The sequence below is a fragment of the Sinohyriopsis cumingii genome, chromosome 11, assembly GCF_028554795.1.
Source record: "Sinohyriopsis cumingii isolate HCF-2022 chromosome 11, ASM2855479v2, whole genome shotgun sequence".
Classification (NCBI taxonomy): Eukaryota; Metazoa; Mollusca; class Bivalvia; order Unionida; family Unionidae; genus Sinohyriopsis; species Sinohyriopsis cumingii.
In genome coordinates, this window is record NC_142971.1 from 78288007 (window position 1) to 78305380 (window position 17374).

General features: G+C 35.8%; 1 protein-coding gene across 6 annotated transcripts in view; it reads left to right on the top strand.

Annotated features, from left to right (window-relative positions):
* The window catches only part of LOC149788799 (uncharacterized), a 127066-nt gene that overhangs the window by 82141 nt on the left and 27551 nt on the right, over positions 1–17374 (top strand). For 4 of the 6 annotated variants that reach the window (XM_089974916.1, XM_089974918.1, XM_089974919.1 and 1 more), the window contains 2 exons: positions 14935–14955; positions 16531–16542. In XM_089974916.1, coding sequence (XP_089831042.1) covers positions 14938–14955; positions 16531–16542 — 30 coding nt within the window. In that variant the 5' untranslated portion in view covers positions 14935–14937. Of the gene's footprint in view, positions 1–14934; positions 14956–15601; positions 15617–16530; positions 16543–17374 lie in introns of all 6 variants that reach the window. The other 2 variants (XM_089974915.1, XM_089974917.1) reach the window with 1 other exon arrangement.

A 17374-nucleotide genomic window follows, 5' to 3' on the forward strand; every position in this document is an offset into this window, starting at 1 on the left:
TAATTTTGCAATAAGATGAAACGATTTCATTGAGGAAGTAAAAAGCAATGATGTACCGTATCGCCTCACACAAAAGCTGAAGTGTTAGTTCAAATCCGTGTCAGCGATTTCGAAGACGACATAACTGAGCTTTAATCAATGCTCTCCAATTATGCCACAAAACCACGAGTCCTGATTCACGCCAAAAGAAATTTCGTTCGGTCCATAAAAAATAGTATCATATCTGAGAAACGCAAAAAGGAACTTCCAGAAAACTGAGAAAGATGGCTTACACCTACAACGTAAATGTATGAGTTCAAGTAGTGCGTAAAACTTAGTCAAATTAATTTTTTATAGTCAAGACGAAACAATCTCTTTTCGAACAAGAAAGCAGACACCAAGCAACAATGGCGATCCGTGTCACACAACACTTTTCAAAATGTATATTATCAGAGGTTTGTTCTAGCGATCTGCACGTTTAAATTAAATGTTGATGTATTTTGCAATAAGACGGACACAATTTCCATGGGATCGCCCATGGTACGAATGTTCGTGCATTAGTTTAATTTTTAAAAATATTTTTTTTATATAAATCGCCTATAGGATAGACCCAGTAAAGCATGGCCATTCTCGTCACTGTCTGAATAGCTACTCAAGTCAATTCGAAGCGAACGCGGTAAGAAAATAAGTATAGCCAATGAAATGGCTTACAACGGGTGATGCATTGTTTTGTTCTAGGACTGTGTGGCATAATAATCCCTATGTTCTTGCGTTGTTACCATTACAGTGCAGACAGACTGAAATGTGAACTTACAAGCCCTCTTTGTGTGTGTTGTACCATTTCCTCTTACCACATCAAAATACTTATCGTCACAGTATTGGTTCGCGTTTTCAAACTGACCATTTTTTTTATATCTCACTTAAACATTTCGACATAAACACTCACACTCACATCGGTAGAGTCAGAACAGACGTGTTACAGTATTGAGGGGCATGTTATCTTTTCGTTTTCAAACTAATACATTTGGGGCTTGTATGAAGTAAAGAACCGAAAGTACAGTGAAACTCAAGGATGATGACCCAATCTGTCTGTCTATTGATGCGTGTATTTACTTAAGAAGAAATATGACCTCTAAAACACAAAGAGATACGGCAAGCATGATTAGATCAAACACAACGATGTTTTCCTTCACGCCCGTGTAATTTAGAGTTTCAATCGTCTTTGAAGACAAACTTGGTCTCCTTTTGTAGGGCTTGAAATAATAAAAGAAACTGAAAATTCTTAAGCACTTTGCTATAGATAATTTCATCAACAGACTAAACAACATAAATACCGTTACAACAATAGAAAGCCTTAAATCTTCTATCAAAAAGAAATGCATGAAAAAAATTAAAGATTAACGATAACTAACCAATGAAACCGAATTTAACAAAGGCAATGACATGTGAAGAAATGCCTCTCACTTTGGAAAGGTAGGCGAATGTACTCTGTCATGCACCATCAACTTGAAAAAAATTATAAACAGAGAGAAACCTGAATTCAAAATTCAGTTGTTTCTTTTTCTTCAAAATTGTTTTGTTTCTTTTTTCTTTTTTTTGGGGAACAAATCTAAGCACTAATATAGAGTGGAAAAGGGAAAATGCACATACAAGCTTTGATATTTCTGAAAAAATGAGGGGATATTCCTAACGTTCATAACCACCTATATATGCTTGGACTTGTCTGTGACTTATCCACAAAACAAGATGTACATATTTCTGGTCAAGCTGCAAGTGTGTGCGTGTTTTTGAAAATGGTAAAAATGGGATATACAATTTTCTCGTGACACTTATAAAGTGAAGAGTCTGTGCAAGTGTCAAAAGCCAAAGTCATATAAGTTTTGTATTTTGTACGGCTTGTAAAGATTTCCACTTTAGAAAATGTGAAGTATCACAAGTTATTATCACAAACAGAAGTGGAACATAGGGGCTTGCAAGAAAGAAAATAACCCAGACAGTTGGTGTCATCAAGAGTGCTAGAGACGGTACCCGAACTTGCTTCCTTGCTTACTTGAATTAAAGTGATTTTCGCTCTAATGGAGCATGTATCACTGGTTTAATAACGCACCGTGTGATTTTTAATTACTCCTGGGAAGGAAAGAGAGCCTCATCCCCCCAGGCTTTTATGTACTCACAGACTACTTTTAAATTTAGCCAATCAGGTGTAGGACTAACTATTCCTTAACAACCTGACTGAAAGACTTTAAACATGAGTGGGAATTGTCTCACCACACACTCATTTTTCTGTCCGAGCGTGGTAAAGGAGGAAAAAGGTGCTCAGCAAGACAGCCATGGATGTTAAGTACTCACCAAAACGCTAGCCCGTACTTATTTCAAATCAAGTCGTGTCACCAAAAAAGACGACGTGTACGACATCAAAGGCATTGTCAAACGCAGAATGCCTCAGTGCTAACTGGCTAGGTCTGCATTTCTTGCTCCCGCTGCTGTTGCGTATATTTCGTCCCTCCACACCGAGTTATGGGCCTAATTCTTTAAATTTCGTTGTACCCGAACTTACATTATCCATATTATCACCAACAAAAAAAAAAACAAAAAGAAAACGCACAGACCTAAAAGAAACACTCACTCACTTTTTACAGAACATTACTATTTTTAAAATTTTGATAAGCGACGGAAACGAACAACTTAGAGTCACACTTTCTAACCAAGATAAAGAAATCATGTGCTGATAGACTCACTTCTTATTTTTTCTTCTAACTGACTAACATATCATAGGCAATGGAATGTTATTTCTTTTCGAGAGTATGGGGTAGCCCTGAAATTTTGGGGGGGAACTTGAAGCGATCGCCATAGCTTCAAGTTCCCCAAATTTTTGGGGGGAATTTTAAAAAATTTTAAAAAAAATTTGGGGAACTTGAAGCTATGGCGATCGCTTCAAGTTCCCCCCCCCCCCAAAATTTCAGGGCTACCCCATACTCTCGAAAAGAAATAACATTCCATTGCCTATGATATGTTAGTCAGTTAGAAGAAAAAATACAGAAGTGAGTCTATCAGCACATGATTTCTTTATCTTGGTTAGAAAGTGTGACTCTAAGTTGTTCGTTTCCGTCGCTTATCAAAATTTTAAAAATAGTAATGTTTTGTAAAAAGTGAGTGAGTGTTTCTTTTAGGTCTGTGCGTTGTTTTTTTTTTTGTTTTTTTTTTGTTGGTGATATAATGGATAATGTAAGTTCGGGTACAACGAAATTTAAAGAATTAGGCCCAGAACTCGGTGTGGAGGGAAGAAATATACACAGACTCTTCACTTTATAAGTGTCACGAGAAAATTGTATATCCCATTTTTACCATTTTCAAAAACACGCACACACTTGCAGCTTGACCAGAAATATGTACATCTTGTTTTGTGGATAAGTCACAGACAAGTCCAAGCATATATAGGTGGTTATGAACGTTAGGAATATCCCCTCATTTTTTCAGAAATATCAAAGCTTGTATGTGCATTTTCCCTTTTCCACTCTATATTAGTGTTTAGATTTGTTCCAAAAAAAAAGAAAAAAGAAACAAAACAATTTTGAAGAAAAAGAAACAACTGAATTTTGAATTCAGGTTTCTCTCTGTTTATAATATTTTTCAAGTTGATGGTGCATGACAGAGTACATTCGCCTACCTTTCCAAAGTGAGAGGCATTTCTTCACATGTCATTGCCTTTGTTAAATTCGGTTTCATTGGTTAGTTATCGTTAATCTTTAATTTTTTTCATGCATTTCTTTTTGATAGAAGATTTAAGGCTTTCTATTGTTGTAACGGTATTTATGTTGTTTAGTCTGTTGATGAAATTATCTATAGCAAAGTTCTTAAGATTTTTTCAGGTCTTTTATTATTTCAAGACCTACAAAAGGAGACCAAGTTTGTCTTCAAAGACGATTGAAACTCTAAATTACACGGGCGTGAAGGAAAACATCGTTGTGTTTGATCTAATCATGCTTGCCGTATCTCTTTGTGTTTTAGAGGTCATATTTCTTCTTAAGTAAATACACGCATCAATAGACAGACAGATTGGGTCATCATCCTTGAGTTTCACTGTACTTTCGGTTCTTTACTTCATACAAGCCCCAAATGTATTAGTTTGAAAACGAAAAGATAACATGCCCCTCAATACTGTAACACGTCTGTTCTGACTCTACCGATGTGAGTGTGAGTGTTTATGTCGAAATGTTTAAGTGAGATATAAAAAAAATGGTCAGTTTGAAAACGCGAACCAATACTGTGACGCTCAGTATTTTGATGTGGTAAGAGGAAATAGTACAACACACACAAAGAGGGCTTGTAAGTTCACATTTCAGTCTGTCTGCACTGTAATGGTAACAACGCAAGAACATAGGGATTATTATGCCACACAGTCCTAGAACAAAACAATGCATCACCCGTTGTAAGCCATTGCATTGGCTATACTTATTTTCTTACCGCGTTCGCTTCGAATTGACTTGAGTAGCTATTCAGACAGTGACGAGAATGGCCATGCTTTACTGGGTCTATCCTATAGGCGATTTATATAAAAAAAAATTTTTAAAAATTAAACTAATGCACGAACATTCGTACCATGGGCGATCCCATGGAAATTGTGTCCGTCTTATTGCAAAATACATCAACATTTAATTTAAACGTGCAGATCGCTAGAACAAACCTCTGATAATATACATTTTGAAAAGTGTTGTGTGACACGGATCGCCATTGTCGCTTGGTGTCTGCTTTCTTGTTCGAAAAGAGATTGTTTCGTCTTGACTATAAAAATTTAATTTGACTAAGTTTTACGCACTACTTGAACTCATACATTTACGTTGTAGGTGTAAGCCATCTTTCTCAGTTTTCTGGAAGTTCCTTTTTGCGTTTCTCAGATATGATACTATTTTTTATGGACCGAACGAAATTTCTTTTGGCGTGAATCAGGACTCGTGGTTTTGTGGCATAATTGGAGAGCATTGATTAAAGCTCAGTTATGTCGTCTTCGAAATCGCTGACACGGATTTGAACTAACACTTCAGCTTTTGTGTGAGGCGATACGGTACATCACTGCTTTTTGCTTCCTCAATGAAATCGTTTCATCTTATTGCAAAATTACATTTGACTAGGTTTCATACGCAGCAGGTCTCTGTATATAAGGAGAGTGTCTTAGCGTCAGAGTATTCATTCCGCTCTCAAACGATCAAGAAGATGGAAGAGTCAGCACAGATCGACCTGCTGGTCAAATATTTGCTAAAAGTCATACGAAAGCATAATTCACATGCGAAAGTGGCAACAAAACTTACTCTTTTGATCGTTGATTTGATGAGAGTCATACGAAAGTGTGTAAGTGCTAATGAAGTTTGCTATATCTGCAAAGGTAAATGGGTATTTGTCTCCAGAATACCTGCTTCGTCTAAGAAAGAGAGACAAAAGTCAAGATACCTAATATCGTTGTCAGGAGAAAGGACACTGGAATTCAGAGTGCCCTACGAGAAAAGAGAAGAAACAAAAACAAGACGAAACAGAGAAGAGGGATTCAGAAGAAGAAGAAATTGAAGATGATGAAGAACTTGTGCCAGTAAAGACATGGAAATGGAAAAATTGACAATGTGAGCCGATGCGTTGGCCCTGATGTGAAATTTCATACTACCTTCTAAAAGAGAATAGACCAGAAAGAAAACGTAAGTGTCTCTTGGTCTTGACATTGTATAATAAGGATGGCGACTTTTGTTTTTACTCACACTTTATGAAATTGTGCTCTTTCACCTCTCTCTATCCCTCTGGATCATGTTTTAGTTAGAATTGAAATGGAAGGATGTTTTCCTTCACGCACGCTCTTTAGGCATGCAAGTCGGTAAACAATAGTCAGTCTATTCATCCATCATTTTGTGTCTTGATGTTTCCTAAATGACACACTGATGCCATAAAATAACGGGTTAAATGGGTTTTGTAGTGTTGGGAGTGGGGGTGGGGTGTAGGTGTTTGGCAGAGTTGGTAATTGCAGGTGAGGGCTTAGGTGCTTTCAAAAAACTTTTTCTTCTTCACTCTGTGTTGATAGTATATTTGGGGTTTGTATGCGTTCGCGTACGTTTGTGTGGATAGTTTATTTGGGGTTTGTATTATCTCCCTTCTGTGTTGATAGTATATTTGGGGTTTGTTTTTGACTCTTCCCTCCGTGTGTGTGTATGTGTGTGTGTGTGTGTGTGTGTTCGCGTACGTTGTGTAGATCGTATATTTGGTCGTTTTTTTTCTTCTTGCTCCCGAGTGTGGATAGCATATTTGGGGTTTGTATGCGTTAGCGACGTTGTGTGAATAGTATATTTGGGGTTTGTATGCGTTCGCGTACGTTTGTGTGGATAGTTTATTTGGGGTTTGTATTATCTCCCTTCTGTGTTGATGGTATATTTGGGGTTTGTTTTTTACTCTTCCCTCTGTGTGTGTATGTGTATGTGTGTGTGTGTGTGTGTGTGTGTTTGTTCGCGTACGTTGTGTAGATCGTATATTTGGTTGTTTTTTTCTTCTTCCTCCCGAGTGTGAATAGTATATTTGCGGTTTGTATGCGTTCGCGTACGTTTGTGTGGATAGTTTATTTGGGGTTTGTATTATCTCCCTTCTGTGTTGATAGTATATTTGGGGTTTGTATGCGTTCGCGTACGTTTGTGTGGATAGTTTATTTGGGGTTTGTATTATCTCCCTTCTGTGTTGATAGTATATTTGGGGTTTGTATGCGTTCGCGTACGTTTGTGTGGATAGTTTATTTGGGGTTTGTATTATCTCCCTTCTGTGTTGATAGTATATTTGGGGTTTGTTTTTGCCTCTTCCCTCTGTGTGTGAGTGTGTGTGTGTGTGTGTGTTCGCGTACGTTGTGTAGATCGTATATTTGGTTGTTTTTTTCTTCTTCCTCCCGAGTGTGGATAGCATATTTGGGGTTTGTATGCGTTCGCGTACGTTTGTGTGGATAGTTTATTTGGGGTTTGTATTATCTCCCTTCTGTGTTGATAGTATATTTGTGGTTTGTATGCGTTCTCGTACGTTTGTGTGGATAGTTTATTTAGGGTTTGTATTATCTCCCTTCTGTGTTGATAGTATATTTGGGGTTTGTTTTTGACTCTTCCCTCTGTGTGTGTGTGTATGTGTGTGTGTGTGTCTGTTCGCGTACGTTGTGTAGATCGTATATTTGGTTGTTTTTTTCTTCTTCCTCCCGAGTGTGGATAGCATATTTGGGGTTTGTATGCGTTCGCGTACGTTTGTGTGGATAGTTTATTTGGGGTTTGTATTATCTCCCTTCTGTGTTGATAGTATATTTGTGGTTTGTATGCGTTCGCGTACGTTTGTGTGGATAGTTTATTTGGGGTTTGTATTATCTCCCTTCTGTGTTGATGGTATATTTGGGGTTTGTTTTTTACTCTTCCCTCTGTGTGTGTATGTGTATGTGTGTGTGTGTGTGTGTGTGTGTTTGTTCGCGTACGTTGTGTAGATCGTATATTTGGTTGTTTTTTTCTTCTTCCTCCCGAGTGTGAATAGTATATTTGCGGTTTGTATGCGTTCGCGTACGTTTGTGTGGATAGTTTATTTGGGGTTTGTATTATCTCCCTTCTGTGTTGATAGTATATTTGGGGTTTGTATGCGTTCGCGTACGTTTGTGTGGATAGTTTATTTGGGGTTTGTATTATCTCCCTTCTGTGTTGATAGTATATTTGGGGTTTGTATGCGTTCGCGTACGTTTGTGTGGATAGTTTATCTGGGGTTTGTATTATCTCCCTTCTGTGTTGATAGTATATTTGGGGTTTGTTTTTTCCTCTTCCCTCTGTGTGTGAGTGTGTGTGTGTGTGTGTGTGTGTGTGTTCGCGTACGTTGTGTAGATCGTCTATTTGGTTGTTTTTTCTTCTTCCTCCCGAGTGTGGATAGCATATTTGGGGTTTGTATACGTTAGCGACGTTGTGTGAATAGTATATTTGGGGGTTTGTATGCGTTCGCGTACGTTTGTGTTGATAGTTTATTTGGGGTTTGTGTTATCTCCCTTCTGTATTGATAGTATATTTGGGGTTTGTTTTTTCCTCTTCCCTGTGTGTGTGCGTGTGTGTGTGTGTGTGTGTGTGCGTATGTCTGCGCGCGTACGTTGTGTGTGTGTGTGTGTGTGTGTGTGTGTGTATTGGTCTCTGTTTGTCCCTATAAAAACTCACTTTATCCCTATCAGATACACTCTACCTACCTACCTGCAGTAGCGTGTATTCAGGTCAGCCACTTGCAACACTGTTGACATTTATCCCGTAGTGTTCAGTACAGTGACGTCACTGACGCTGGAAATTTTGAGACTATAAATATCGACTTGGGGATTGCCACATTTTGTAGCTATACATATATACAAGAATTCATAAACAGGAACGTCACTCAAGCTGAGGCTATAAAAAGATAGTGGGATTTTCCAGAGGAAAAACCCACAAGTTGGAGCTATAAATAGATAGTGGGATTTCGTAAGAATTTCAGCTGATTATAGATACATAGGTATTTATTCACGATCGTCACAGAAGTTGATATTGTAAGTAGTTACTAATTTTATCCATTTTAGTCTAAACCATTGTAACTTAATTTTCGGGGATATGTTTATTTTCCTTTAAATTCTGGGACAATTTCGTCATTTTAGCGTTACTTTTAGTCACATCCATTTTGTCGTTGAGCATTTCCTTGATTATAGCTATTTATAGCATCATTACAATTATGCAAATTTTTGAACACCCCAGCAAGATTTCAGGTCTTGGTAATGCTTTATATATAAATCTCACGCTTGTACTAGTGTATGTATGTTTCTGTCTCTGTTGTGTTTGACCCTCTACCATCATTGTCCCTAGACAATCCCACCATGTTCAATTCCCCTTGACGCTATACAGACCCACCATGTTCAATTTCCATATGTTCAATTCCCCTTGTCCCTAGACAGACCCAAACTCTATTCCCCATGTTCAATTCCCCTTGTCCCTAGACAAGCCCAAACTCTATTCCCATGTTCAATTCCCCTTGTCCCTAGACAAGCCCAAACTCTATTCCCCATGTTAATTTCCCCTTGTCGCTAGACAGACCCACACTAGAGTTCCATGTTAAATTCCCCTTGTCTCTAGAGTGACCCACGATTTATTCCCATGTTAATTTCCCTTGTGGCTAATCTGACCCACGATTTTTCGCCATGTTAAATTTCCATTGTCGCTAATCTGACCGAGGGGTCTCTGTAACGCTAATTCCCATTGTCGCTAATGTACCCCACTTAACTACTATTGCTAAACACATAAAGGAAAACATTACGTAGATGATGCATGATTATTCTTTTTTTTACCTAAGACTTCTTTAAAAGAATGCAGTTTGATAGCTGTCAGCTGGACATATAAAATTAAGACAGAACAGTTCGTTCCATTTGAAAGACTTGATTGTGAGGGCAATGATACCATAGTATCTAAGGCTGAAACTAGAAAAGCTTCATTTTGCTTATTTCACTGGCGTTTCTTAAATCATAATATATCTTTCAATGATATAAACAGAAGAGAAAAAAACACTTGTGCTAGCTATATAATACAACGGAAAATGCACGTAGCTGTTATGTAATGTGAAGGTGGTTAGTGGGTGAGCAATATTTTCATAGTATTTGTCTGATTCCTATTTAAAGGAAATAAATTCAACATAAAGTCTTTGATCATACTACCGATACAACGTAGGACCATGCTAATTATAAAGGAAATGACCATACTACCAACATAACCTATGCTATGTCACTATATATATATATATATATATATATATATATATATATATATATATATATATATATATATATATATATATATATATATATTCATTCATCTAATACAGCATATGTTCATGCTGTCATACATAAAACACCAAGCCCCACATTACAGTAGCCCTCTCTCTCTCTCTCACTCACATATAATACACACAAAACATGCGCACACCTCGTTTAACTTCAGCATGATCAACTTGTCACTTCCGATTATATCCAATTGTCTATATTATTTGATTATATGTTTTTTGCAATAGGTCGATATTATGTCAGTGAAATTATACATATTTTAACTTTTTAAAAAAGTATACTTTCTTAAGAAAATGTTTTTTTTCTCCACCAGGTACATCAATAAATTTCTAGCGTTGGTTTCAAACCATTCATTCAGTTTTAATAACAAACGAAATGCTTGTTTCTCATTATTTTCTTCCCTGATATAAATGAATCCAAGATTTATGATAATCAGACAAATAATATAACCTGATGACAATAATCCCCAACATCCTTTTATTCACGTAGTTTTAAATGTCATTCCACGTTTTTTACGAAAACTTCCTCATAATGGCAGGTGTCATGCAAGCATTGGTGTACAAACATGTGGTTCTGCAAGCACACAAACATATGTGTACGTATATTTGAAATTCAAGCACAACTGGATTTTATTTGCATCTCAAAATGTACAAATATGATTTTGTTTGAAAAATACGATGGTGTTTGTTGCTTTTGCATGAAAATGTTCCTAAGTGTGTTTGACAGGAAGATTAGTTCTAGATTTGGTTACCCGTCCCTCTCTGTTTCCTATATAAACTAAGGTGAAATTTATGTAATTAGACCGTCTATAAATAAACAGGTTTTATCATCTAACGAGGGTGGTATATTTTATCTATCTATGTAGTCAGAAATAAACTGAAACTACCTTTTTTGAATCGCCATGACGTGACATCTGTATACCTGTATGTACACACTAAAGTGGTGAGTTTATGTTTCATGTAAGTCTAAAACTTTCAGATTGTCATGATGTTTTGTAGCTTCTGAATTATGTGGTTATTAATAAGGGAACACATATGTTGTAAATACCGGCTTTTCTCATTCATCAATATGCACATCATCTTCGCAGCATAGAACACTTATGCAATCGAACTCTCATTACGTGACCGATGCATATAATGCGTACTACTTTATAATGCTGGCATATATAACACAATGGGATTCCCCAATTCCCATTATCAATTGTGCATTCTTTATAAATAATCAAGGTAAATATTAACTGCAGCACATTTTAGGTAAGAAGATGGGTAAACGTTGAATATATTGCCACGTAGAAACTATGGACCATTCCGGTGCTCTAATTGGTTAGAGTGTCAGCTTTGGATGCGGGAGGTTGCGGGTTCTAAACCGGGATGAATCATACCAAAGAATTATACAGTGTTACTAGCAGCTGTTTCGCTTGGCGTTCAGCATTAAGAGGTTAGAATTTTGGACTAGTCATCCTGGCGGGACATGATGTTATATTTCTGCATTATGATGTCCAGATGCTAGACATCAATATAAAGTACCGCACTGCATATAACGTAGCCATATTATTAAAAGTGCTAAAATTATTTAAACATCAAAAGTCATACAGACACACAACGACAATATATTTCGTACTAATTTACCATGTTATATGTGCGGCTTCTGTATTTCGACTTCAAGAGAAACAAACGGTTGTTGCTTTGTGACTTTTAATTCATATTCACTTTAGTATCGAAATTCTCGTTAACATTTATGTAGTGTAAATCAATTAGACATCACAGCTGACCTGAGGACTATATTATTACTATATTATCGCTTGCTATTTGCATCTGTTTGAAACTGTTTGCATTTATATCATTATGCAAGCGATATTCAGTAAAGAAACCAGGCGGCATGAATACGCATATCGATAGTGTGCTACACAAATGTTCTCGAAAATCTCTTGGCATTTACACATCATTTAAAGTCAGTTATAACTATCATTGTACACTTTGTTATAGAGACACAACAATTTTAATATATCATTTTCTGCTCGCGCCTTACAGCAGTATCCATAATTCCCATGCTGGCTTTGACCTGCCTCATTCGACCGGATAATTCAAAACAACGGTATCGACGTTTTGAAAACGACACTCATCAAAACCTCGTGTCTGATGCAACGTGTTGATTATCGTTCAGCTTTCCATATCCATTATGAATTAATTTACTATATTTTATATAGTTTATGTAGCAGATGGGATAAAACATTTTAACTTGTATATATTGTCTGGCAGCGGGATCTCGACGAAATCATGACAAGTTAGAGGAAAATACTCGTCAGGACTCGGCTGGTTATTGCACAATTAGCGGCCTACCTATAAATACAAGCGCAGTGAAAATTCTTTTAATATTTACTTACAAATTTAAACAAATTCTTGCAAACAAATTTTTAATTATAACACTCACTCATATGACGTGATACGTTAGGAGGTGTACTCAACAAGGGCGTGTTTGACTTTATTTTGTAACGACAATGCAGTTAGTCACAGCCATAAGCCAAACTTGTTATGGCCACAATGGTGACAGCTGATTCATAATGCATGGATATGATATAAATGGACTATTACCCTACTTACAAAATGCGATGTTGCATGGCAATTTGTCAAGTGTTGGCTGCGATAACAAATCAGAATGTATTCAATCCTGAACACCCTAGACCAATACAGGTAGCTTATACAAGTTTTGTTTGCTGCAAATTGTCAACAAATCAAACAGTATGTGCTATCATTTCGTATGGAGTGAACTTATAGTTTGAGGTAAAGATTTGTTAAACCTGGGAAGTATACTTTGCTATCGCACACTTATAAGTGTGTCATAATAAACACATTTAATTGGTCATGTGTTCAATTAAGCAAGACAACAACGTATATAATTTAAAGTAGCGAATCCAGACCTTATGATGTCAATGAAAACGACTTCTTGTACGAATAATGTAGTTAATCATACAATGAAGTATTTTAGACCGAATGTCGGTAGAGACTGGAATAGTCGACTTTATGAGAGTGATTTTATTTTTGTAGCTACAACTTTTTTGACAATAATTATACCATTTAATGTGAAGCAAATATTTGACTATACGTTCAGATCTGGTGACATACTGATCACACATATATGATTGTTTACTCCTGTTTTATTTTAACAGTATTGAAAATAAAGATATATTCAATGAAACATCTTCGGGCCACAAACATAGGTTATTATAAGCTATGATATGGCCATCTTCCTTTATGATTTTTGTATTTGCTTATTTATATATTTGTTTTGCTACCTAGCACGCTAGGATACTGATACGTACATTTCATCTCCCTTTGACAATCGTATACTAAATGGATAGTGCATAGATTTACCAATACTCGGGGTAATCGAAGCACACCTGTTATCAAACCACATATATTCGTCGATCATCGAGATATTCCATGACTACCTCATTGCTGATTTAGCACTGCCGTAGCCTGATGTCCCACCATGCATGTACACTTTCTCTTTCATAAATGTAGCACTAATTTCATAGTGACTTTTATGCAAGATAATAACCAACCATCGAAATGCAATAATATAACACATATGGTTCTGTACCAGAAAGTCTCCCTTGCAAAGCAGTTGATATACTTGCCAGGGTGGACTTGTGGCTGCAGGTCAGCCTGACCTATGAGGGACAGAAAGATAGAGACAGACAGACGGATATAGAGACACATTCTAATCTTGCATACCAGATGCATGATTTACCAGTATAAGTGAGAACTGGAAATCAAATGACGTTTCTAGAAAGATACTGCTGTAAAACAATTGTCAAAACAAACATATGGGATCAATTGAGATAAATTACAAAGGCTAGCAGCTTACATTGCATGGCTAAAGCCACCATCTCCCGCGCAAAAACATTCAAGCACGTATCACAGGAGACATGACGATTAACCTTATGAATCATTTTGTTGCACACACCTAAGTCGACTGCCCTTTCTCTTTGCATTTTATTTATTCTACGTTTCTCGGGGAAATCTAATGCCTGCAGGTATATGAACTTTAAAGTTTATATTTAAAACTTAAGTTGATGCAAGTTTATCAGGACTAAAACATAAGTTATCTTTATACCTTCCAGTAATGTAGTATATAAAAATGTTCATTTGCTAAGAAGAACAAGAACATATCGATAATTCTTTGTCACCTTCATGTGTCCCAAGTTGCGACCATGCAGCAAGAACTGTTAAATAAACTCGACCATAGTGTTATAGAAATCTCCTTTACTAAACAGCCAACAACATAATGCATTTTAAACTTTAAAATGGCGCTCGAATTATCATATTAATACAACCAGCAAATGATAAGAATGACAATAGCTGAATGGATTAATAAATTGGTGAAAAAGTGCGTATATAAATATTAACGAGTCAAATCCATTTTAAGGTGATTATGTATACACAAATGTGTTGCAATTCCATGGAAATGAGTACAAAAGCAACAAATTACTGGTTAAACAAATAAATAGGTAAATGGACTGAGATATTAGGAAAAAAAGTATTATCTGCCACGACTTGGATATTGAAAGATTACTTCCGATTCATTAAGCACAGTATAAATCTCTCCATCGTTCGACCAGTCCATCAATCAGCCTAATTTTAAACTTAAATAACAGTGCTGAACGATAAGATACAGCAGTGTTGTTTCTTCATATTATCAAGTAGAGCAAATTATTGAGTCGTCTCCCTCCCCTTGATGCCAATCACAATTCAGTGTTTATCCTAATGAACACATACAAATTTAATTCATCATAAATAAAGTTCCAAAGATAAACATACAGTACTAGAAGCTATTAAAGTGAGCATACTTAGCTTATTAAATTACTATTAAACTCACAGAAGCTGAAACTTCTAAAACAAATACCTGCAAATTGACAGCTTAAGCGTAATTAATTTGATATTTACATTTCATACATCGTCAAAGCATTTTAACCCTGTCCCATGTATATAGTCTTACCCTCCAACACCATACAAGTACTCTACTTAATAAACATCACATTGAAATGTAGACAATTCACCACTATTAAACATAAAAGAGGATAACACGATTTCTGTTCAGCAAATTAAACTTTCTCCATCTTATTATATTTTCAGACGATGGCAGTGATATACATGGTAAGTCCAATTCATACCAGACTAGCATGAGTTAATAATGCAACGTAAAGTCATTCTTTGCTGTTGTAAGACTTGAAAAGTACAGCTAGAATTAAATGCATGAGTGCATATTTTGAAATAGTATTCAATACTATATTTGCCGCTATGATGACAAATTATACAAACAAGAATTCATATATATATATATATATATATATATATATATATATATATATATATATATATATATATATATATATATATATATATATATATATATATATATATGTGTGTGTGTGTGTGTGTGTGTGTGTGTGTGTGTGTGTTAGTCGATATTTATATCCTGGACAGATTGTCCTACAACGCAATGACATTGTATCTGCCACTTATTAGCCCGGCTGAGCAAGCGAAATGCAAAATATTGACATGGCTTGACTGCTGATCCCATTATTAAAGCGTAAAGGTGTGATTCTGACAGGGTGTTTCATATAATCGGTTCATTGCTTGTGACGAAATCGGATATTAAAATACCATGAAGGGAACTAGCCGGGATGATTTTGCTCTTAATAGCGCACATTTATCATTGTCTCTTCCGAGTCATTAAAAGCGAATACTTTATCCAAATTCATATTCCGGGGCTTTCAATATTTTACTTTCACATTCTTAGGTCATCATCAGCATGGTAAGTCCACGTTTATTGTGAATATATAAAACTGAATAATTTTAATGTTGGTCTTTAAGCTGCTTGATCAATTAAATATTTAATCAGATACCTCAAGTTGTGTTCAGTTACAACTGAAGTGACCTATCTTACTTTTGAAATCTACTGATATGGAATTTAAACCATTTATTGCATAAAAGGCATAACACTATAGGTAGGATTAATTCGTTGTTCTTTGACTGCAATTTACGCAACCGATAAGCATTTGAGGTATCTCGTTGGGTGCGTTAGTTTGAGTGTTCCCATAAACAAATTAAGACACCTATATGATATTTTTTGCCATGATTGGTTGCACTGATTGCTGAAATCAAACAATTTTCAACTGCAAATTGTAATTGATAGTTACTATCATAAATTAATGTCCACATACTATTATTTCGCTAAATAAAGATTATTAAGTAAGAACACAGTTCACGATGTAAAATTTATTGTTTCATCGCTGATTCAACGACATATGGTCGTATGTCCTGAATTGAGGATACACTGAATATTTTCATTGCTACACATTTTTGTGATGTCGACTTTAGTCTCAACAAATACCATAAATATAACATAATGATCTTCATTAATTTTTCATGCACATCTAGAGTATTAAAAAAGTTCATCTGAAGCAACACGAGCAGCAACAAGAACAAACTTCACAAAATGAAAAAGAACAATAACTAAAACATATTTAAACACACCTATGACAAAGATAATGAGGTACAATTCCGCTTAAGTAATTCATATAATTTTCTAGTTGTATCCTTTTTCTACAGAACTCTTGAATTAACATTTTAGTACGTAAGCATTTTACACCCATTTACAGGAAAATTATATAAAATGAACGTCTCAGAAGTTCTGAAAGACATAACTTTCCCGTTCATATATTTCAGGCCGTCGTCTTGGTAAGTGGTCGATCTTGTATTATTTCATTATATATAGCTAGAATGAAGCATGGACTGACGAGTCAAAGAAGGAATATTTAATGAAATGGTTGAAGGATAAGACAATTAATTATAGAAACAATGCTATCATGGTGGATCAGGAAGGTAGTGAAATTTAAAAATGCTGTGCAAAGTTATAGTTATGTACCTCGTGATAAAGTAATGTATACCAATATATCAAAAACGCGAACTGTAGTATATATATATATATATATATATATATATATATATATATATATATATATATATATATATATACGCACTTGGATGACTTGCTACACTATTTTTCATGCATTCAGTCCACATATGCCATTTCTTGTCAGTTTTGCTGACGTACAAATATAGCAAAGCTATTACTATTTTTGCTAATAATAGTAGTAAAACTACTACTACTACTACTACTACTACTAGCATTACTACATATAGTTATCATAATAGTCATACGAATACGTGTATTTGCAATGACAACTTGAATATTGATAATGTACAACTGATATCTTCAAACTATTTTATAAAAAAGGTGTGGTCTTACATTAGGTTGACAACGCGAACCAAGCTGCTCCGGTGACCAGGTGGTTAGAGCGTCCGCCCCAGATGCGGCAGGTCGCGGGTTCGACCCCCAGCCATGTTGTACCAAAGACTTATAAAAATGATACAAACAGCTGCCTAGATAGGCGCTCAGCATTTAGAGGTTAGTCTTATTGCGGGTCGACCTTTTGTCAGCATAATGTGGTTGGGTGGGACTGCATGTTCCGTGTCTGTGGCATGAAGCCCAAGTGCTAAACATCACTTT